This window comes from Leuresthes tenuis, unplaced genomic scaffold (assembly GCF_036924035.1).
Source record: "Leuresthes tenuis unplaced genomic scaffold, fLeuTen1.0.hap1 SCAF_4, whole genome shotgun sequence".
NCBI classification, from domain to species: Eukaryota; Metazoa; Chordata; class Actinopteri; order Atheriniformes; family Atherinopsidae; genus Leuresthes; species Leuresthes tenuis.
In genome coordinates this window covers 26,351,984-26,374,514 of record NW_027325358.1, presented here as the reverse complement: position 1 = coordinate 26,374,514, position 22,531 = coordinate 26,351,984, and the positions used below count along the sequence as shown (strand labels likewise).

The window sequence follows — 22,531 nt, the reverse complement described above, 5'->3', positions numbered from 1 at the left end:
TCTCATGTCCTGCAAAAGCATTGGCACAGCAGGAGGGGGGAGGGAGAGACTCACTGGCTGTGGCAGTGATTTTATTGGTGTACTTGTGTCTCTGATTAAAAGTTTGGAAAACTTTCAGGTTAAAAACTTAGGCTGGTGTTGGTGATGATCCTCAACTCTGTATTACTGTGGCTCTGAACAAAATCAATCCACCGAATGTCCACTTACTTTCGTAACTTTTCTTACTTATGTTCTCAAAGAGGATGTAAAGCACTGACTACTGCAGTGTGCTGCTGGTTCTTCATGGTGTGTAACTCCAGTATCCGTGTAGAAAGGCAGTCTTATAACAGCAGCAGTATGAAATGATTAACAAGGCCTTTGAATTCCCAGCATAAATCTGACTTCCTGAGCTGATGCGTTGCCATACCTAGTGTGGTGATGTGTTTCAGCTCTGCTCTTCACAAAGTGAATCTATTTCGTCATCTCAAGTTTACTTTTCAGCTGTTATAAGAGACCCATGTTCTGCACAATTAGATATGCAGAGAACATGTCTTCCAGGGATGAGGGCAGAGAAGTCGGCTAGCTCGTTGTCAGATACACAGGCACACTTTTAACATGTTTTAAGCAACTAGTTTCAAACATGTAACAATTATCAATTATATATACAAATTTCTGCAGTTTTTTTGCTCTGACTTTAACTGTTGAGCTCCAACAATCCAACATGTGATATTTGAGAATCATATTGGCAATCAGTTACATTCCGGTAAATTAACAGCTTTATGGGAAATCGGCCTCATTCTTTTGCACTTGTTACATATTAGTATTAATTATAATCGTCCATGTGCTTTTCACATGATATGATCATTGGAGTTTTTCTGTTTGTCACCAAAATGATGCAACAGTGATCTGACTTTCATAAAACTTGGCGAAGTGATGCAGTGGCAAAAGAAGGACTCGTATCATTATATTACAGTTTTCCAGTAGTCATTTAACTTTATAGATTAGTAGTGTTGCCTACCATAAAAACATCCAATTTTTGCCAATCATTTTGCTAGTAGATTAACACAACTACCCAATGTTTACCCAGGTAAAACTGATTTTATTTGGAACTTATGCTAATCTACAGATGTATCTGAAGCTTTTGGCGAACGTGAATTCTTGTCTTGACGGATCACAGCTTCCATTCTTATAAAAGTCTTATGTGGTAAATAAATGTAGATTATTTAGGAGCGCTCATGCTTGTTGAGTTCTAACTAACTGGTGGGGCATCTAAGGTATTTAACCTCTTTGTGGGGTCATCTGTGACTTGAGTTGCTGAGGTCTCATTTGGGTTGTTGACTCACCCAGACAACATGTGTATAGTTGAGGTCACATGATGAACTTTGTGTGTGATTGGTAGCCTAAACTGGTGTCAAGGAAGTACAGCTTTTGTTTTTGGGTGGTGACTCTTGCATTCCATTTTTTTTCTTTATATCTGAGTTATCCTATTATTCTTTAGGGACTGAAGGGGAATGTTGGTCACTCTTCCTTCCCTCCCTGCCTTCCCCCTGGTGGAGTTGATGTATCATCCAGCTGAAGCTCTTCTGTCATGAAACCTTCAGTTGCCATCTGGTCGCTCTCCCCCTACACTGCTCTGCACCCATCTCTCTTCTCACACAGGTTACATCAAAGCAGTGCAACCCCTGCCACAGCTGCGACCCCATACTCGACCCAGCAACCTGATTTTAAGCGTGCGTGTCATTTTCGAGATGCCACAAATTTCACCAGACGGTGGGCGGGAACAAGAAATCTTGAGAAATTCACAATTCTTGTTCTTAGTCTTTGTTTTGAAGAGGGTCATCGTTAAAGGAGCAGTAGAAGGTGTTTAATATTGCAAAAGAGAAAAAGTCCGTTGTGGCCTTCCTTACATGAGCTATAACCTCTTTCTGCATGAAAAACATGCTATATAATAGTGTTTCTGAGAGTTTCTATATTTTTTCGGTGTTGGCTAATCCCCCCCATGCTACCAATTTAATAGGATTAGTGTGTGTGTGTGTGTGTGTGTGTGTGTGTGTGTGCCTCTGCTTTCTAAAGTACTCCTCAATGTACATATTTTACCTTCTCTTTTTCACGATAATTAAATAGTTCACTTTTCCCCACAATGGTGTCCATCCCAAGCTCGGTTCCTTATGAAATATCTTTGGGTTATTTCCTTCTAGTCCTACTCTGACCTGCTCTCTAAAACAGTCTTCTCCCGTAGAGACATAATGTGAACTCTTTTGTGGCTGCTGTGTGTTATTGCGACGAAACCAGCTCTGACAGCTCTTTTGTTTTTCTTTGCTTCTCCTTTGGATTGATGGAGTCTAGAGCCTACCTCTGCTGTGGTGCTCGTAACACAGCATGCGCTCACTTGAAAATGAAAGCACATTTTCACTATTTACCTTTGATGTTGTTCTTCAGATTTTTCCTCTGCCTTGCTGCATTACTCCTTAGACATTTGTTTGAGTCAATAAAGTAGAAAAGTGTAAGATATTAAGTGACGTGTTATAAGAGAGTGGGGAGAGTTGGGCGTCTCTCAGAATGTCAGCACAGATCTGTGAGGAGAAGTCAGAAGTGCCCAGAAAGAAAGAAAGTAAGGAAAGGGCAGCTGACACAATTACTCATTAGTTTTTGAGAGTAGTAAAGAGGAAGAGGTTGGGGTTTTTAGACAAATGAGAATAAAGATCTAGATATAGAGATATAAATATAGACTTGAAGCCAGAAAACATCTGTATTTGAGCATCTTCTTATCTGTGTGTGTGGACAGAGATGCCATTTGCAGAACAGCAGGGAGTCACAATTGTAGTTTTGAAGTAGATATTTACAGCCCGTATGAAGCAAAAGATTAGTTTTCACGGGTGTTGCTACACTGGAAAGAAAAACTACTGTAGGTTTCATCTCAGTCAAAGAAGATTCTGAGCTATTGGGGTGGATAATCTGACTCCAGAGAACATATGATGAGAGCTGAACTCCCCTATCTGAATCTCAGTTCTTCTCATGGGTTTTGGTAAACGAATGAATCGCACAAAAAAAGAGGAAAAGAAAAAGACCGGTTCACAGCACTCTTACAAGGTATTTTTGAGTGGAGAACTTAGCAACACGGAGGCTAGTAGAAATCAGACTGGGCAGAGTTTGTGAGCCGAGGGATCTGATGCGGCTCCCTACTGTCCACCGAGCAGCCCTAAAGAGGGATGCTGTGACTGAAATGTTGTGATGAAAAATTCAATATGTCCCCTTAGGGGGTAAAACAGTCACAGTGAATGACAGGCACACAGAGGAGATCCATAAGTGGCAGGGACATTAACCAAGTGATTGATTGATGCCCATGAGACTGCAGCAGGTACTCTATATCCTCCCCAACCACCTTGCGTCCTCTGGCCTTCTGTCAGGGGGGTTCTCTTAGTGTGTGGTGTTGTGAGAGCAGGAAGAGTTTTGAGAACATTTTAAAACCATCCTTCACATGTTTTGCACCAGTAGACGTGTAAGACGGAAATGTCCTTGCATGCTCAGATTACGCTGGGCTCCGACTACACCAGCTTTATCGTCCTTTCTGGAGAGAAATCTGGTCTTAAACATCAGTTCAGTGTTAGTATGTTTGGCCCATAGGATGGGATGTTGCTAATGGCTTTACAGATCTAATCTTCAACTGTCTGAATTGTTTGGTGGGTGCTCCTGTAACAAAAATCATATATTTTGATATATTTTGATATTTTGGAGTTCAGATGTGGATGGCCAGGATTCAGGGGAGCTGAGCATGGGCAGTTGCCAAGCTGCCAGAAATGTTCTATGCCTTAAGGCTAACGTTAGTTAATGTTGATAAATATTACAGCTTGTGGTATATTTTTGAAATCTTCTGTTGTCTGAGCCGTGCAACAACCTGCACAGGGATGTTTCTTCTAATATGCTTCTAATATGTGAATTCTCTTTGTTAAATGGGCTAAAAACATGTGCTAGGAAAACCTCTGACATTACTGAGAGGGATGGAATGAAAGTCAAATAGACTAGCAAAGGTGAGACAGCTGGAAGACTTTCATTATTAATCCTGAAAAATTCAGCATTAAAAAGCTTTTTCCAAAAGATTGCTGAATAAATACACAGATGATGACTTTTTCGTTCTGTTTAGATTTAAATCCTTTCTTCCGAGAATGGATTTAAGGAGCTGAAGTCAAAGTCTGCCTGTGGATTACAAAACTGTGTCTTTGATAGGATATCAAGGCCCTGGAAACGCACAGAATGCTGACGGTGCTTAATAAATCAACCTGAATTCATGTTTTAGGAGCTATTTATTTGTTTCTGTCAGCTGGAATTTGTTGGATTTGTCCCACTTTCAGCAAGGGAGAGCAGCCAAGCTCCTAAGGGTATGATGTGTATGCAGCCACAGACCATACAGGGTATTTAATATTTTGGCAGCGTGGTCATTGCATTGTTTTTTACTACTTCCTGCATCCTTGTTACACACTTGCTCTCTGCTTATTAGCATTTTGATATCTTTGTATGAGCCAAAAATCAGGAAAGACACAATCGCACACTGGGTTTGACCCCTCTGAATAAACTTCACACAAAAGCTGTGATAAAATCAGGAATGCTTCACTAAAGCAAGGGGGGGGGGGCAGCAGTCTCTAAACAATTTGCCACTTCTTTACCCTGCCTGTGTCCCACAGTTTCAGGCCCATAAGCCCTGAGGATATAAATCTTTAAAAGTAGGGCAGCAACATGTACTTTCATTAAGAAAAATGGCTCCATAAGCTCCTGAACAGTTTTAGTGTAAATGGTGCCCCAAAAGATATATTTGCAACATTTTTTTTTTTATTATTCTTTTTTAATTTTTTTTTTATTCAGCTGTACATTTTGTTCACTGTTGAGTGGGGATGAACCAACATAAATGAAAGAGGCCTCCTTCAGAGCAACTGTGGGTTCCTTTTTAAATGCAAGGCTGCAGGTTGTTACAAAGTATATCCGTACTATTTCATGCAAATGTGTATTTCAAAAGTTACCAATGACTATAACAAATTTCATGTGACACTGATGTTAAAATTCAGAAGAAAAATAAGCAATTTTTATCATTTTTAATCAATACATAATTTTTGCACAGTTTGGTTTCAACATGAGTGCTTTCACACCCAACCTTGTCTTATTATTTATCTCTGACATAATCGTTCTAGCTAAAGATTTTAGATATTCTGTAAGTTTCTGGGTGGTTTAGTCATGCTCTGGACTTTTGGCGCTCTGCTGCATCAGGGAAATTTAACCTAATTTTGTCATTATTTCAGGGCTCCAAAGCAGTAAATAGAGGTATGGAGCCATTTCAGGGTCATAATGTTTGTTCATTTGAAACAAATATCTGAATTTGAAAAAAATCTGTTTTCAGTTCAAAACGTTTTTAATTCAGTTTGAGATTTTTTTCTTTTCTTTTTTTAATACTCCTCAAACCTTTTCTGACGTGAGGGGCAGGGCTTCATATGACAGGGGTGTGGAGCTGAGTGACAGCTAGCTGAAGGGATCACTCTTTCATCTGGCCTTCAGGGCACGTGGGAACTGGCAACTGTTTCCAACCTTTTGTATGTGGTATTAACGTGAGTGCTAGTGCTAGTGAACATAACATAACATGGCACTGGCAAAGTTTGATTTATTTAAGTTGTTTGGGGTAACATTCGACACAAATCGCAGTGTAAGAGTGATACATGTTGCCATATTAATCCGTATTCTCAGTCATGGTTCAGAAGTAGACATTTCCCACACCTATAAAGTGTAGGACACAGCAGTTCACCTCAGCGTGGCATCTTCCCGGTCATCCTACCTGTGTTTGTCTCTCCATATGTTTTCCTATCTGGATACTTGTATTCATGTTTATTTGTAAAATGGCTTCAATTGCAGCCAAAGCACTGTTCTAATTAAAAGCACACACCTTAAGAAGTACACTCCAAATGTCCGGATATGCAGCCTACTGGCTCTGCCTACATGGAGGCGGCTTTGCTGGCTGCTGACTGCCTGGTCAACGTAAATCTACCCTGGCGACCACAGCCTCATCTCGGCTAGTGGCTCTATCATTTGCCGCTGTATTTGTAGTGTTTAAACATGAGGCACAAGGTGTTTTGAGCACATTTAGGAGGTGATTGTCCATCCCACCATGCATGAATGATTAAGTGATGACTTTGCTCATTTAGAAGTCCCACTTCAGAACATTTTCCCAGAATTTAGCAGTGGAATTCAAACTGAAAAGGCTTTTCTATTTGTTCGCATCAGCTCCACCCATGGCCATAGTGAGAGCCCTGGCTTTTAATTAGTGGTTCCTGCTTTATATTTAAGGAAATACAATCTTACATTTACGAGAAAATGTTTTGTGACTGGCTGGCTTTGTTTCTTTGAGATTTTACTTTAATCAAGGAAGTGTTAAATCTAAAAAGTATAGATATTTGTAACAAAATTAAGAAGACACGAATCTAAATCATGTTGTTGGTCATGTTATTGATGTATACACATAAGTACATTTATGACTGGATGTGCTCGCTGACTGGTCGACCAGCCTCAGCACTGTACAGATGGCCCAGTTGTCGCACTCTGCAAGTACTGGCATACCTTCATTCTGTTGTGCGAATCCCCTTTGGTTGTTGAAAAATCACAGCGGGTTTAATAATGACGTTTGTTTGGAGTGAAAGTGTTAAATAAGCTCTGTGGAATTTGTCCCGAGCACCCGTGGATTTCTGTATTAATTCATATAAAGATCCGGTTATCTTGTGGCTGTTGTTTGCCTATATTGTCACAGACACTGGCAAGAAGGCAGCGATAATCTGTTTGAAATTCTCACAGGGATTTATGTGGCATTTAACAGTCATCGTCATGTATTGTCTTCAGTGTTTGGTATTGAGAACTGGTCTTTCTGGTGGAAACTCAAACGACATGTGGACATGCTTTTTGTTAGTCTTACTCAAGCAAACAAGACTCGCACTCAGGCTCCTTGTTCATTGTTATTTCCATCTCCTCCACCTTCACAGGCTTTTATTCCTTATGTGGTTGTGTCCTGCTGGTGCCCACAGGCCTGTTGAACAGGACTCGTCACTGCTATGCAGTCTGACCTGTTCCTGTCACGTTTTTCTTCTTTTTTTTTCTATTGTTCCTCATCATTAAAAGAAAAAAAACTTCTAAAACATTTAAGTCCAAATCTTGTAGTGTTATTGTATAACTCAAATGGACAGCAGGAAAAAAAAATCAAGCTAATTTATTTGAGTCTTCACAAAGAAGATGCAGAAGATATAGATAGATAGTTACTGCATTGGCTGTGGGACACTTTATTTTGAGGTTGGCTCTGTGTGGGTGTTGGTGTTTTTTCTTGGCTTTACTGCAGATTAACTGCTAATGTGCCAGAGTGGCAGATTTCACAGAGGGATAAAGGGTTTAGAAAAGACAGACGCAGACCTTTCCTGACTCAAACCAGGAGCCTTTCAGACAGTAGCAGCAGAATTCACCAGAATCCAACTGGAACGTCTCATGCAAGGTAAATGCACAAAGAAGTGGCTGATAACAATCCACAGAGGACATTTTAAGTGGTTATTAAAAATCCAGTTGACCAGCTAAGGCTTAATCCTGTGTCCTTTTTTGAGATTCATTGAGAAAGAAATTAAACACCCCCCTTTCATTTCTTGTTAATTTTGGATCATTTTGGTTGAAGATCTCAAAATTTAAGGTTAAAGGACTGGGACTGTGTGATTCCATTTTTCACCTTCTTTATTCTGTATACGTTTTTTCTGAAATTTGTTGTTGCAGTTTAATTTGAAATGAGAAATATCTCCATTTGTCATTTGAGGATGGATGTTCAGTCAATCTATTGTTTAAAAAAAGACATTATCAAGTAGGGTTTTCAAAAAGAAATCCATGTGATCGATTGATACTAATATTTAGTATATTATATTTATCTAATTTGATATTAATTTGCATTCGGTATCTGTTTTGCCATCTTGGCCGACCCTGCTGACAGACCCACGGCTCCTCTCCTCACCAGCAGCTGAAACAGGGACACGCAGCACAGAGCGGCTGCTGTCAACGGCATAAAAATAACTTAACAATGTATTCGTTGTTCGAAAGTCTTCAGGATGTCTGATTTTTTTTCGTTTTTGGAGACTGTGCAACGGTACTTTACAGCGGCGCACCAGGGGCGATTTGGAAATGTGGCCAGAGATTTTTATACTTCTTATGAAATCTGTGTGTGCTGCGAGTGAGAGACTGTAGAGTTAACGTCGGTCTGTCATCATAACAATACAGGTGGGAGCAATTAAAACTGCGGCTAGACTTCTGTCTGTGTCCGTCTGGTGAGCAGCTTGTAGTCCTCTGTCTCTGCGCCACACTTTGAGCCATCGGTTCGTTTGTCAAAGGAGCCCCTGTGACATGACGATCCAGAGTTAATGATGAGGATGAGATGTGGAAACAGCAAGCGGAGGTCTCACTCTGACATAAAAGTGCTCAGTTTCTAAGGTGAAGTCATCAATGGGAGTATTTCACGTCCTGCTATTGCTTTGGCCAAACACTTGAGTGGTTTACAAGTCTTCTGACTTCACCACAAACATTTAGCACAAGGCACCCTGGAAGCACAACAGCAGCATGATGTGTAAACTACACCGTAGCTGGTCTGGCAGCAGCATGTTTTCAAAGCCTGAAGCAACTAATCAGTCTGCAGAAGAGAATGAAATGACAATAAGAATCATTGCATTCAACCGCAGAGTGATGGAAGAGCAGCCAAATCACTTTGGACAAGATGCAGCTCAACACGTTAATATTTATTCCATCACCACTGTCTGACAGATGAGTGGAAATGAACAAATTTATGTTGCGTTTTAAAGGAAAAGGTCACAGAATAGTTTACAAAGGCAAAAAACATCCAGCTGCAGGCATGTGTGTGGATGAAGTCGTCCCAGTAGAGTGCCTGTGTAGAATTCCCTCCTGTGCTGACAGAGCTATAGTACGCGTTCGTTCATTCATTCGTCTGAAAGTATTGGTGAAATAAAGACAGATGATGCCTTATTTAGAGGCTGCATCGTCTTTGCCTTGTTCACACCGTTATATGGATTGCGAGTTATCTAAATAGCTTCCGAAGGACGCCAACTTTCGCCAAACTGTTCTCGGTGAATAGAAATAAGGTCTAGGTTTAAAAATACCCGAGTTCCCCTTTAATACAGGGGCCCAAAAATGTTTTAAATCCCTTATTTTAATCGTGTCCTTTCTGTTTATGTCCAATACATCATTTTCAATTGTTGAAGATTTTGCTTTGTATCCACATCGAGTTTGAAATCCCATCAGGTACGGGTCAAGGAAGGATAATAATGGATTTGCCAGATTGGTTCCAAGTTTTTGTAACCAATCGTTGAAAACGTGTCTTTTTAAATCAGCCAGAGCCAGACCTCATTCCTCCACTGAAGAGATTTGTCTGGTGATTCTGTGTCATTACTCCGTTTTGTTATGTTTCAGCTGAAATTTTCTCAGCTTGTTCTTTTTGCAGGTGATCTTTCCCAGGACGGCTGGCCGCCGGTCAGCTGTGCTGCTTTTCCTCTGATGGCACCAGAGGCTCTGGCAGTGGCCATTACAAAGCTCTGTTGCCCACAGAACTACTAAACACCCTTACAGGGATCCTCCTCTTTAGAAGCTAATGAACTCTCCTCCCTTTATCTGCGTGACATCAATTCCTTTATTTTACTGAATCAATATTTTCTGGGGAATGAATCCTTCTAGTGAGCGGATTAGACACACACACACACCATGAGATGGCTCTGGTCTGTGCTGCCAAGCAGGATTTGGCTGTCAGAGCTCTGCCGCTGCCTCTTGTCTGAGGCTGCTTATTTTTCTGTCCTGTCTATGTTTTGGCACTGCTGACATCACCATAGTAACAGCCAGAGAGTGGCAAGCCTGGCAGCCTGCACTTGGCATTGTATAAAATGAAGTGGGTGCATGCAACACCCTCGGGGGACAGGTCTCAGATCAGAGAGGGATACTTTGTATGTACTCGGTTTTGGCATCTGTCGCAAAAATAAAAAACATTTAGCAAAGGATGACTATTTTGTCAAGAAAAAAACAGATCACAACTTGGACACAGGTTTTTCTGTCTTTTTTTTTTTTTTTTTTTTTTAAACTTTGGAGAATTGAGAATTAATGTAAAACGGAGAGAGAAAAAGAGGAGAAGAAGGGGGTATGATTGCTGAACGAGAGCAGAAGACGAGATTAGGAAGAGGGGTTAAAAAATGCCTGTGGCTCCAGCCGTTATTTCCCAGCTTGTCTTGTTACCATAAGCCACCTTTGAATGGGCCGAATTAGCAGCTGCCCAGAGCTGAAAGAATCGAGGTGACTCAGCTGGTTTAATGCACAGACAGCATTTCTTTCATTCCTCCCCTGCTCCGAAATGCTTCCCTTTCTTTGTCTCTGTGAGTTAGTCTGTACTTCTCGCTGTCCGTGTCTCACTCACTCTGCTGTTTCTCTTAATTTCACTGTCAAAAACATTGCTGAGAGCTGATTTGATTACACCAAACATTTTAGTGATCACCGATCACTATCGTTCACAATTGAGACTGATCAAGTTTTGGGCAGTTCTTAACCTAATTCTGATCATTTCATATGTTTTATTTGTTTGACACAAAACAATCCTTTGACCCCTCTGACACAGAAGGAATACGGGATGTGTCTTCTGTTATGGATGATAAAGGAATAAGAAGCTACTTAGTTGAGGTTAAAAAAAAAAAACTGATTTCAATCGCCCAATGCAATGCGTTGTACTTTTAGAATGTTCTTTATTGCTTCTCTGTTGAAGTTTACAAGAGTTTGACTCCAGTTCATGGTTACTGCATTCATGTCCACAGACAGCCGCAGACTTACTGTCTGGGCTACTGTCAGACATCCACACAGATCTTTGCAGACATGGGCCAACGAACGCATTTATGTCAGTTGAGCGTCGCAGTAAAACTGCTACATCGCAGCTTGATTTTCTAGTAGAAGCTGCTTAATTAGGAATGTGAGCAGACTCCGACAAACGTCCAGTCCAGCTGTTGACAAAGCGTTCAGGTTCAGTTCAAACCTGGCCTGCACTGAAGTGACGTGATGCGATTTACTGTACGGATGGATCTGGCTTGGTGAGATGCATCCGACACCTTTGTCAGCGGTGGCTCACCGAGTTCACACGCACAGCGGGAGACTTCATCTTTTTCCTGCAGCACACGGAAAACGTCAAGCTTTAAGTTTGGCAGCCTCGACTCAACATGGATATTCCCAAGAGCTTTGGAACTTTCTGAGCACAAACGCACACAGACATAAAAAGGTGCACCTGTTAAGATGGTAGCTGCAAACACAAGAAAAACAACAGTTTTAGTGATAACTTGGAATGAATGAAGGAAAAAAAATTCTATTTTAGAAGAAGCTGCGACACCCACACTGGCCTTCATGACATCTATGTTTCCTTGTTATATTATTGCTGGAAATGCAGCACTCATCAGATACTGGAGCTAAGTTTCTGAGCTTGCAACTTTATGTCAAAATGTTGTGCACTCACAGCAGGCAGATAAGTTCCCTGCACAGATAAATCATCAGAGATGCTTGGTACTGTGGGAGTTGCTGGACGCTGGCCACACTGGGCAAGTTCCTGTTGTGTTGAGTGGATGAGTGTGATCAGCTTCATCTTGCTGCAGGAAACAAACATAGAATACACATACACATCAACTCCAATGGAGACAATTAGATCTTTTAAGATGTCCAGGTTTAAGTGATTCGTTGTCTTATCTTATGTGAGGTGTTGATATGCAAAGGTTGCTCATGCTAACTTGGAAAAGTTAGTTGCATCAAAGATGTTGCACGCAGCCGCAGGCTGCCTGGGGCTCCCATCAAGGCTCAGTTTGCCTGGCTTCATCACAGGAATGACCTCACAACTTCATGAGTTGAGCCAACGGAATTGATGCGTGAGATCATTCCCCGGCTGGATTTGCCACTTCTGGATCATGCTTCACCATTCTTCTTTCAGTGTCGGTCAAATTCTGCTGTCAGACTTTTCGTTTGCCAACATAGAGAGTGTTGTCTCTCTTGCTTTGTGGCTCAAACTGAGGGTGATTTTTGTTGGGTCTGAAGTCGATTCTGACCCTGCCTGAACACAGAAAGTGAAGAAGACTGGAAGTACAAGCATGCAGTGTCATCAACCGTTAATATTCGCACAAAGAAAAGGAAACGGGGTCGTTGTATGCGAGTTCTTATTTAGTATTGTGTGAGTGCCTGTGTGTGAATGCTTGGGCATGTGTGAGGAGGCTGTCTTCTGAATGTGTAAGGATGACTCAGAGCTGGTGCTGGCAGCAAAGGTGAATGTGTTAAGCCTCTTGAGCCAGCCAGTTGATTGGAAATGTGGTTCGGGATGATAAGTGAATCTGTCCCTGGCGCAATTTAGTTTTTTACAGCTATTTTTGCTCCCAACATCAGGTGTGTTTTTTTCCCCAAACCCAGTAGAGACATTCAGCAAAATGTCCCAGTAGTATGGTGGAAAAATGACCCTCATTGTCATTTTCTATAGAAAAGAGCCTATAGGTCGTTCCATCAGTTAAATGTCATTAGATTGTTTTTTCATTTTAAACATTTTCTGCAAAGTAAGAGAAGCACATGTTGTGTCAGAAGTTCTTTATTGTTCAGTAAAAAGCGTGTTTGCGTGACACAAGGGAAAAAAACAATTACTGTTAGTCTGAGCAAACTCATGCATGTCAACATGTTGGCTCAAAGGAAATCATTTGATAGCGAGCTTCTCACAATCAGACCAACAAACACAGATAATGTGGGCGGAGTCAAATCACATGCTGAGCTACAATACTTTCCCGCCACTCGGATTAGTCGGTGTGATGAACGTTATGAAAGGCATTGCTTGCCAGTGTCCTCCATTTTAGTTGTAATGTAAACTTATTTTACTGAGGTTACCAGGGCATGGGTTAGGTCAAGCTGTCACTAGAGCTCCCTCTGCTGGATACCAGAACAAACCAAAGCCAAACTCTGTCCTCCATCCCTCCATGTGGTCATTTACAGACTGTAGTTTAATAAAACCAAACCGTTCAAAACATTCAAAGATTCCTCACATTTGAGCAGATCTTTCAGTCTCTGAACGTCATGTGACAGCTCTACAGGACTTGCACCCAATCTTTTCCAAAGCTCAATATTTTCCTCTAAGATGTCTGAATTTTGGGGAAATCCAGAGGTTATTACGTGAGTGACGTAAGCTATGACTCCTCACTTTTACTGTGTGGCATAAAAGAGGAATGAACCAAAAAATCCCAATGAAGTCCTCTCCATTTCAAGCATGTTGTGGATAAATGTTGCTGTCCACGTTGAATCTGTATCATCTTCAGGTGTTTTATTAACCCATTTTGTTTGAATTATTCCCGTATTGCTTATTTGCTTCTGAAGACTCTGATTTTTTTAGTTTTTCTGCAGCTCTGCTTGTACGGTTGAATAAACAATGTATAGAAAAAAATAAATATTGTTTTTTCAGAGTGGCGGCTTGGCTGAAATCTGCTCTTTAGTTATAATTCAGTCTCTTTACCTCCAGGCCAACTGTTTCATGTTTTTGAAGCCACTCTTAACTTGCCCGTATACTAAAGCTCAAAACTTTTTCTTTCTCATTGTTACATCGATTTCAGACTTTTACTTGCTTTGAAACTGCAAGTCCCTCTCCTTCCACACACACATATGTGCTCGCGCACACACACCTTCAACTATACAGCCTCACACATTGAGCCGAACTCCCACTCACTCCCCAGTGCTCTGCAGAGTGCCTCAGAAACATTGCGCATGACTGCGTGCTACTGGGAATCAGCAGGGCTTTGATACCAACATATGTTTTCATGTAGGGATTGAAGTGTGAAGATCTCCAGAGGGAAGCTGTGCTTCTACCAGCAGACAAAGGGGGCGCAGGGGCGAAGAGATTTCCAGTGGTTATACTCGAGAAATGTCTCGCTGATCACACAGACCTGAGCCCCAAACCATGGCGAAGTTCAAAGTCATGTGGCTCCTTGGTGATGACAGGTGATGGTTGTAATGCCAGGCATCAGTTAGACTGGGTGAGAATAAGCAGCCCTGCGACTTCAACCTGTCAGGCCTTCTGCTTTTGTTCTGAAGCTTAGATGTGAGCCCACTCCAACACAGACACACACACACTGCCACCGACAATGACTGACATCGATCGTGTGCTTGTTAGAAAGATATGGGCATTTTTATAAATTGTTAATTTTGCTCTGTTTTATGTCCCAGAAATAATACCAATAGGACCTATCAATAGCACGTATTATAGCTAATAAATGCACACATTTTGCAGCAGTAAAATCTAATGACAAAAGCAAATATTTAAGGAGCTGATCGAAACTCAGGAATGGCCACTCTCACTGTGCCTCCTCCAGGTTTTCAGTGTGCACGTACACCTGTTTCACGGTTTTCTGCATGCGAGCGTGTGCAGAAAACGCACTTTCCACATCTCGTATCAGTGAGTTCATGTGGGTTTGCTGCTCCTGTGATGCAATCTGGGCTCATGCTTGCGATGTATGACCTCTCATCATTCGAAGCAGAGTTGAACGGAGAGGAAGGGAGGAACACACTGTTCTTTTCACACCCCAAAGAACTTGCTCAGTGTGGTGGGTATGACCTTGCAGCCAACGCGTAAAGGTAGTTTATTTAAGAGCATTGATGTAATTATTAAAAAGAGGTTTAGTTGGCCTGAGCAAGTGTGCAACAGTTGTCCTCGGGCCCTACGTTGAATGTGCCCAAAAAAAAAGAAAAAGAAAGCAGAAATCTGAGCTCTCTTAGACCAAAAATGTGTTCAAACAATAAAATGGATGCACGACTTTTGAAGTTTTTAGGATTTGTTTGGTGCCATTTCTTGTTACCCTGCCTTTACTTGGTCATCTGGCTTTTTCCATCGAAGCAGTTCAGCATGCACGGTGCTTACTTAGAGAACAATGCAGGTACGTGCTGTAAACTACAACATGCGGAACAAGGATCATTCTTAGAAATGACTTCACCACGAGCATTGAGATGCTGCGACTCATTTTTGTCAGCCAGCAACAGGAGGCTGCTTAATGGGGCTTAGATCTGTTGGCATTGAAGGTTTTTTGGATAATACTCAATGTGACAATAGAAAAGCTTAGTGCTTCTGAATATAGTGTTAACTTGTTATTCCAGTGGCAGGCCCCCTCATCTATTTTTGGCACATGTTAGCAGAGCTGGAACAATGTTAGGGTAGTATTCATTACTCCGTCAATGCTGGAGGCTCAGTACACCCAACGCTCTTCCCCTTGGTCTGTCCCATTGTGCATATCTGCTGTGTATACTGTATCTTTCTTACCCCTGTACATTGTAAGTCTTCCAAGTGTGGGATAGTAACATGCTATTGCACTTTTATATTTCTTTACTCTTTTTTTACTCTTATTCTCGGCAGTGGAGACATCTGTTTTAAGTTCTTAGATGTCTGTTATTTCTACAGCTGAGATATCTGCTGAATGGAGCATGCTGACCAGCTGGCTTTGACCTTTACACTGCTATGGACTTTAAGATGAGACAGTGAGGCCCTTATATACGGGTAGTCTGATGAAACAGTAAACATGGGTCAAACTGCTGGCATCAACGATATGAGATGAGATTTGAGTAGAAAGCCAGTGCTGGCGAGAGCTTTGTGTCTCTTGCCCCACGTCAGCGGACTTTTCCACCACTTACGATGCCCCATCGCACGGCTGCAGGCTTTTGGTAATATTAAAGACTGGAAGCCTGGTCCCTGCAGTAAACATGTGGTTTATCCTGCTGACTGTTACTCGGGTTCACTGCAAGATGACGTCTAGGCTGGAAAGCATCGAGATAACGCACGTGAACATCAGTTGCTTGTGCCAGACAAATTGAAGAAAGTCTGTTTGGGCGCAGCCCCTTTTGAAAGAGGTATTTTGTTGCTAAAATGATTAAGGATTGAAATGTTCGAAACCAGCCAGACAACAGCTTTTGCATTTTGTTGACTTGTGTATTTGACACATCCAAAAGGTTTCCAGCAGTGTTCAAACTAGGAAATTCTGGTGCATATCATACTTGGTAACAGCCAGAGCTGACCTAACTTACTATGTTGTGTGATAGGTGCCTCATGCCAACCAGCAGGCGAATACATTCGGCAACTTAATGCTTTTCATATCAATCATTGTGAATGCTGTATCTAATGACAAGTCATATTAATATTGGTGCGCAGTTTATAATTACAATAAAACTTGGTTTTCACTCACAAGATTTTGAATTTAAATGTAGCCGCAAGCAAGTTTTTTTTCTATAAGACATAGTGGAGTAAATGTTGCGGCTGGAAGCGTTCAGCTTACTTATTCTGGGGCTGGATAGTGTAGTGGTATGATTGCCACCTTCCATGTGGGAGATCCTGAGTTCAAATCCCCTGCATGAAAGGTATTACCTCCAGTAGGCAAGACCCCCTTACCCTATCTGCTTATCTGTAAGTCGCTTTGGATAAAAGCGTCTGCTAAAAACATAAACATAAACATTATTCGTTCAGATCCTCCTTAAAGAAGCCCATTCTTTGGCTAAGCAGGCCTCCTGAGGAAAAACAGAAAATGGGGTCAACACTAAAGATCAAAACCGTTTTATGTCGCTGTTTTGCTCATCAGGTCCAACAGAAAGGGTTACACCTGGGAATCTTTTTCCACTTTGGGTTTAAAAAGTTTTCAGTTCAAGTCAATTTCAGTGTCTTACACTTTTACATTACTAGAACTGCTACATAGCTACGTGTTCATGAAAAAAAAAACAAGCATATCAGTTTAAATTCAACTTTTTTTTGCTCCTCCAAAAATTTGACAACTGTCTTAAATAGTTTCAAGACATACAAGCCAGATGGCTCTGAGGTTCACAAATCTCATACAGTGTCTATTCGATTAGCTTGGTTCATGGAATCCATTACCTGGACTTTAAGTTGGCTGTAGGAAACAGTCTGCTCACACCACAGATCCAAGAACGGCTGGAAAAACGAACGAGCAGATCCTTTTCTCTGAAAGCTGCCTCAGATGAGCTGTTTCTCTTCCCTCTCTGAGTCTGAGTTGACGACGCCTCATCAATTCTTGACTGATTAGTCAGACTGGCTGTGTTGCTATAGGTCACAGACGTTTAGGTAGGGGTTAAAACGGGTTGCGGGGTTGTAGTTGCATGACCAAAATCATAGATTTTCAAGAGACAGATTTTACATTCTGTATGAATATAAAGTCCAAACTGCATCATTACTTTTCCCTCGTCAGCAGCTCGCCCATAAATAGCTGGTAGGATACTGACTCCTCTTTTAGGTTCCGTCTCATCACGAGTCATGTGCTGAATTGTAATTACAGTTCTTAGGTGCCCAGAGTTGCCCGACACTATCCTCTAGTAGCAGAAATGAAAAACTGTTCAGCGTGTCATCGGTGTATTGTCATTACTTCGAGAAAAAAAGGAATTGTCCCACTTAGTATTTAATCACAGATTAGATGGTATATTAGACTTCACTGTGAGATTATGTGTATGAGCTGTAACGGTATCCCAGAATAATGTGCAACCATATTCACATTATGCATTGGTCATATCTGGGAATCTTAAACTCTGTGGATGAGTCAGTAGACCAAAGAGTTGACTTTAAGGTTGCGTGTTAATCTGCTTCATAGACAAAGTTGTTGAAGCGAGTCTGAGAATGGGCCCAGGTGAAGTTTGAAGCTTGTTGGGATTTCTGCTTTTGCTTCATTGCGTATTCAGGAAAGAACCATCTTTGGAGAAGTCTTCAAAGATGCCAAAAGCAGCGTTATTGTTCGGAGTGAATGCAGCAGTGATTGGATTTAGTTTGAACAAAAGAAAAGGCTCATCAAAGTTGGATAGTCATTATTTCTGTGGACACGGTTCCCCAGAGAATGTCACATAAGGGTTTGAACTTGGATCATAATTTATTCAAATTCGCATGCGTCACACAATTACTTCTCAGACCAGAACATTTGAAAGCGTCGCCTGAATAAACGGAACAAGTTTCTCTGTTTCCATCCCAAAGTGGCAAACAGAACTGGTCGTTGCTTTTTCTGCGAGGGAGAGCGCTGCTCTTCAGCCAGGTGATGGACGGATATGACATTTCGATTAAAACCAGAGAACTCTGACTGTAAACAGTTGGGGTATCTGGAGAACAGTTAAAGGTCTCCGTTTCAGCCTCCTTTTTTGGTTTACATAAACTTCATTGCTTCCATTTTTTTGTTTTTGTTTCGTTTTCTTTGTTTCAGCTAATAGTCCAGATCAGTTTGTGTTGGCAGCACTATTGAACACACCTGTGTTAGGTGTCTTGGCTCTTTCAGCAAATCTGCAGTACAGGATTTATTATCTGGCACAAAGAAAGGATGTGGATTAGACTGAAATTGAGACAAATTGGCAGAAAAAAAGGTGAAGATCACACTCTCAGTTTTGTTTTGATCAAATTCACTTTTTCCTACAGTAAACCTAAGTTTTCCATAATGGGGTAAACTCCTCTGTAGTGTCACATTTCTTTTAGATATCGCTACTGCCGTTACTGCAGGTGTACTGATGGTGCCTTCAGTGACAAATGGGAAATCGGATTTTGACATCTGACTCGCCACTTAGAACTCTGATAGAAGAGATATGAAACGTGGAACAAAGTAAAGCTAATTTATTTCTGAAGTGAGCTATGTAGCTAACAGTAGGATCTGATGTTTACAGCAAAGCTAAAAGCAAGAACAAAAGACTCTCGGCTTCCCACTTCAAAGGAACAGAGACTGTGGCATCATCTAAAATGAAGCCAGGTAGAGATATGAGGCCCGCAGCAAAATGGGCCTGTTTGTTTGTTTTTCCCTGAGTTTCCGAGCTGCATTTCTGCTCTTGAGCATTTCTGCTCTTGAGCACAAGTTATTTCTCCATCACATGTCCCCTGTAGATCTGTTGTTTCTGCCTTGTGTTTTTGCTGACATCTTTATCAGCTGTGTAAGATAAAGATGCAGCAGTCTGTCGAGGTGCCTTCCACTCGTCTTCTACTCATCTGTCTTTTAGATCATTGCCATCATCCTTTTATTCTTTTATTTGAAGTCCTTCTGGCCTCCTGCTTGGTCTAAAATGTTATAAATGAACTTGTTTCTGACATTATGCAGCAGGTTCTATAAGCCGTGTTGACTCAGTGGCATCAACGCAAGATGGGCTAAAGTTCTGTACTGTCCCGCTCTTTCTCCCTCCATCTCTCCACGACTGCAACTCTGTGTCATACCGTAGCATGTTATCGCATTTTGAAGTTAATTTTAGCGAATGTAAATGCATCTGTTCATTCTTTTTCCTTCTTTTTGGAGACATCTCATTGTTTTAATTAAACCGATGCACATAGAACACAAAGTACAAGCGGTTGAGTCTCTTTTATATCCTCTGTCTATAAAGCAGCAAGCTTTAAATGTGATTAAAGTGGCAATTTGCAGCAGCTGCAGGTGTTTTTTTTTTTGTTTTTTTTTAACATTTTGTTCTACTGTACAACCAATTTTTTTCTTTCCCGCAAATCCTGTCTGACACGAACATTGATTTTCAGAAGACACTGCAAACACAGATGAGCTGCGCTTCTTTAATGAGATTATTCCTGCTTTTGTTTGTGCATTTGTCTATAAAAGCATTTTCTTGCCATTTTTGAGTTCTCCAAATCAACACTATGTCCACAGAAGTGCTAATTTACTGTGTGTGCACCTGTCTGCAGGGCTCCAGTTCATCGGAGAATCCTTCCAGTCCCATTTCAGCCAGCACACAGCATCCTCGAAGTCGACACAGTTTTGTCCAAGAACACTTCCAGGCTCAATACAGGTGAGAGGGGGAGATGTAACAGTCAGATATTGGAAAAAGTATCTTTTTTGCACAATTCTCTGTCTTGATATTTATGTGAAGGATAACAACGACTCAAATGCAGCCTTGAAGATTTCTTGTCCAAAAGCATAAATTTTTACAGGTCTTGGTTTAAAAAAAAAAAACAAAAAAAAAACAAAACAGGAGAACTACCCAAATCTCACATAAATGATTTACTGTGCACTATAAATAATGTCCTGGGGCTGCGTTTGAATAAATGCAGTGCAATACACACCATTAAAGAGGATATCCACTCCACCCTGGTGAGAATATATTTTCTCCCCCTGAGGAGAAGAATCTGCAACTCTTAAAAAAATAGGTCAGACGGACCTGTGAAGGGTTAGGGGATTTACCTTTAGTACTGGCTCTCTTTGCTTCGCTCACAGTGGAAAGTCAGTCTCAGGTTTTGTAGTTTAATAGAGCCTCTAATGGAACTGACTCAAGGCACTCTTCACACGGTTCCTTAATGGTGTACACGTGATGTTAGATGTTATGTGAGATATACTGATGAAAATGGCAAGCTTTTATCTGTTCAGGCTTTAATATTGTGATTGCACAGTTGGATGATTTGAAATGAGTAATTTGGGATGAGGAGAAAAACACCATTTTTGCCTCTTAGCCTAAACATGTTGACTGGTAGATGAGACAGAATTCAGCTGTGATGAGAATCATTTTATCTCTTTGCTACACGGTCTGATTAAAGTTTGTGTGCATCTTTTATGCATCATGTGAGGTAGGCTGTCATCTGCACTTTGACAAATACAGTGTTTCTATAGGTTTCAAAACATCAGTACTGGCTGTGCAGGTAAGTTGTTTCTTGGTAGGAAATATTTTACCTCAGTTGTAACCTGGCATCGTTTCGGCCCAGACTTACTGACCACTGACTCTTGGACATGACAGAATAAAGCCATCTAATCCAGATACAGCCGCTTATGTAAGTGAAATAATCAAGGAGTATATGAGAGAGAATCTGTCATTGCAGACTCTTATAATAACCTTGTAACTCTTGTAATAACCTGCAGCCCTGGAGACTCAGACTGTTTCCTAATGGATCTAACATGACTACACCAACTGCTGAGCAACAGAGGTCACTAATGCATGATACACAATATATCAAAGGACTGCCTGGGTGACTAGTTATGAATTCAATTTGTACCGTGTTGTGTTGAATTGACTTTTTTTTTTTTATTCGTATGGACTGAGTGGAATGCAAGAGACCAAATTTAAGTCTCTTGGTCAGTGATCTGTAGCAACAGAGATTTGTTTGCTTTAGATTTGCATCAAGGCTCCAGCCAGCACTCACTTACAATATTTTGGTAATAACTGATCACTAAATGCGTATCACCTTCTTAAATACGGCACCCTTGTAAGCCCTACAGCTTTACTGTGGTTTGTTACTGTGTTTGTCTTATATATGCATTGTCTTGCTTAAATACGTAAGTAATGCCTTCCCTGAAAAAGGCGTTGTATGTTGTAACTAATCTCGTATTTATCGTTCCGCATCAACGGAGCCTCTGCAGGTGTGTAAGTCGTGCATGTCATGTGCATGTATTCATGCACCCCAGTGCCATCATGGACGCTGTTTTCTGAGCTGTTGATTCGTGACAAGTTTGATCGTCCCTCTCATCTTTAGCCTGGAGGATGCTGTGTCCTTCAGTCCATTTTAAATGAGCTCACTCCCAGAAAAGGATGCAGCGTTTCCATATTTTCCTTTTTTCATGTTTTTGTGCCATAAAGGGAAGAAAATTTTAACCGCAAAACTGAAGGTGCTGCCCGAGCAGAGAGCCTTAAGGCCTGAATACACCGGTGCCAGTTGACACACTCCAAACAGATCTTTTTATTTCCCCCACACCTGAAGCAACTGGCTGTGCAACAGGGCCCTACGCTCCACCGCCTGGTGTAAGTCCTTGACGTTGTCATATTGTCAAGCGTCGCCGCACCTGGACAAAAAAATAAATAAATTTCTAATTATGCCAGCTCCATGCAAGGGCATCCTAGCTCCTGTGTCATAGCAGCGCTTGTTTTATGGTGCTTTAGCAGGTTTTATATATATGCTTTGATAGCAGCATTGTCCCATTTCAAATGGCTTGGTTTGGAGCTACAAGCCAACCAGTTTAAGTAGTGTGTATCCACATCGGACAAAAAAAGCTTTCTGACACATAATTTTAATTTTATTATACAAACTATTTTTGTTAAAAATGATTATTATTATAAAAAGTCCATGTTAAATCCTACCTCCTTCTATAAGTATGGCACCTGCTGACATAAACTGGTGGACTACCTGCATCATCCCTTTACATGTATAATATGTAGAAGTATGACAGTGATATTATGTGCTGTGTGGTCAGAAAACAACTGATATTTGGTAGCCTATCAATATACACAACATATTGATAAAATAAATGCTTGGAGTAGTGAAACTGAAGCAATGGAGACCAAGATAAAACCTGTCTACTTGTCTGTCATGGTCTATACGTAGAACATGAAACACCTGGTATGTGATGGAGGGTATCATTGAGAGACGGCTAGAAATGAGCACTATGTAGACAATTGACCAGACAACCATATCTGATTGAATTAACAGCAGTTACATTGTCTCATTGTTGGAAAATCTGACTGCTGTGGGGATGAATAATCTTCTATGGCGCTCCTTCTGACACTGTGGATGGATCAGCCTGTT

At 41.1% G+C, this 22,531-nt stretch overlaps 1 protein-coding gene across 1 annotated transcript in view; it reads left to right on the top strand.

The window, feature by feature from the left end:
• The window catches only part of usp43a (ubiquitin specific peptidase 43a), a 110,306-nt gene that overhangs the window by 20,685 nt on the left and 67,090 nt on the right, over nucleotides 1–22,531 (top strand). The window contains exon 3 of the mRNA XM_072383456.1: nucleotides 19,709–19,812. Coding sequence (XP_072239557.1) covers nucleotides 19,709–19,812 — 104 coding nt within the window. The remainder of the gene's footprint in view (nucleotides 1–19,708; nucleotides 19,813–22,531) is intronic.